This window comes from Panthera onca, chromosome B3 (assembly GCF_046562875.1).
Source record: "Panthera onca isolate mPanOnc1 chromosome B3, mPanOnc1 haplotype 2, whole genome shotgun sequence".
Taxonomy (NCBI): Eukaryota; Metazoa; Chordata; class Mammalia; order Carnivora; family Felidae; genus Panthera; species Panthera onca.
In genome coordinates, this window is record NC_138344.1 from 71,031,838 (window position 1) to 71,033,506 (window position 1,669).

The 1,669-nt window shown below is 43.1% G+C and overlaps 1 protein-coding gene across 1 annotated transcript; it reads left to right on the forward strand.

Annotated features, from left to right (window-relative positions):
• The first annotated feature begins 418 nt into the window (after positions 1-418).
• LOC132668416 (olfactory receptor 11G2-like) lies at positions 419-1,387 on the forward strand. Its single transcript, XM_078447688.2, has one exon. The coding sequence runs from the start codon at positions 425-427 to the stop codon at positions 1,385-1,387; it is 963 nt and encodes a 320-aa protein (XP_078303814.2). The 5' UTR covers positions 419-424.
• The last annotated feature ends 282 nt before the right edge of the window (positions 1,388-1,669 follow it).

A 1,669-nucleotide genomic window follows, 5' to 3' on the forward strand; every position in this document is an offset into this window, starting at 1 on the left:
AGGCTCTTGTCAGCACAGAACCTGATGCAGGGCTTGAACTCACAAATGGTGAGATCATGACCTGAGCCGAAGTCGGACACTCAAATGTCTGAGCCATCCAGGCGCTCCCCTCAGCTACTCTTACAAAGTCATTCGTGAAGAAGAGAGCTAACCCAGTATATTTAGTTTAGGAGGAGAGAAAAAGAGAATTATGCAGAGTAATGCCAGTCTACATTGCAATCTCCTATCTGGGATAAGCTAAATGAAATAAGGATTTTAATCTCTTTTGTTCACAGCTATATCCCCAGTATCTAGGAAAAATACCTAGCAAACAGTAAACATTCAATAAATATTGACTTAATAATTCATAAATAAACAAATCTCAGTTTCTTCTTTGGACAAAGAAAATGAAGCCCCTCTGCTATTCCAGGAACATGCAGTAATTATGGGTTTTTTCACAGCTTCCAGACACATGAAAATCTCAAATACTCTCAACACCTCCAGCACCATCACTGGCTTCATCCTCCTGGGCTTCCCTTGCTTCAGGGAGGGGCAGATCCTCCTCTTTGTGCTCTTCTCTGTTGTCTACCTCCTGACCCTCATGGGCAACGGGTCCATCATCTGTGCTGTGCGCTGGGATCAGAGACTCCACACCCCCATGTACATCTTGCTCGCCAACTTCTCCTTCCTAGAGATCTGGTATGTCACCTCCACTGTCCCCAACATGTTAGCCAACTTCCTCTCTGACACCAAGGTCATCTCCTTCTCTGGGTGCTTTCTCCAGTTCTACTTTTTCTTCTCCTTGGGTTCTACAGAATGCTTCTTCTTGGCTATTATGGCATTTGATCGGTACCTTGCCATCTGCTGGCCTCTACATTACCCCGTTCTTATGACTGGACATCTCTGCACTAATCTTGTGGTCAGCTGCTGGGTACTTGGTTTCCTTTGGTTCCCAGTACCTATCATTGTTATTTCCCAAATGTCCTTCTGTGGATCCAGGATCATTGACCACTTCCTGTGTGATCCAGGTCCCCTATTAGCACTCACCTGTGCCAGAGTCCCAGTAATGGAGTTTTTTTGGACTATTATAAGTTCCTTGCTCTTATTTATTCCTTTCCTCTGCATCATGGGTTCCTATACTCTGGTCCTGAGAGCTGTGTTTAGAGTCCCTTCAGCAGCTGGACGAAGAAAAGCTTTCTCGACCTGTGGGTCCCATCTGGCCGTGGTTTCACTGTTCTATGGTTCGGTGATGGTCATGTATCTGAGCCCAACATCTGAGCATGGGGCTGGGATGCAGAAACTTGTGACTCTGTTTTATTCTGTAGGAACCCCACTCATTAATCCTGTGATCTACAGTCTAAGGAACAAAGATATGAAACATGCCCTGCAGAAATTTCTAGGAATATAAAAGTTATGACCTTGATAAAGAAAAATGGGGGTAATTGGCCTACCTTCATATTTTTTCAGGTGAAAAAAATTAGTAACTAATACCACTCTGAAAATTGTTCATCCTATTATTGAGCTTATTCATCATGGCTGTTTCTACTTTTCCTGGAATCATGAGAGCAAGAAAAGACTCAGAGACATTATCCAATTCCCTCATTTTATAGATGAAGAAGCTGGGGAATGGAAATTTTGACTGACTTGCTCTGGCCATAACTATATAATGCACAGAAAAATCTTTTTAAAG

What these genes read in the sequence shown, in the direction of transcription:
- LOC132668416 (XM_078447688.2), top strand. Translation starts at nt 425, where the DNA reads ATGGGTTTTTTCACAGCTTCCAGACACATGAAAATCTCAAATACTCTC.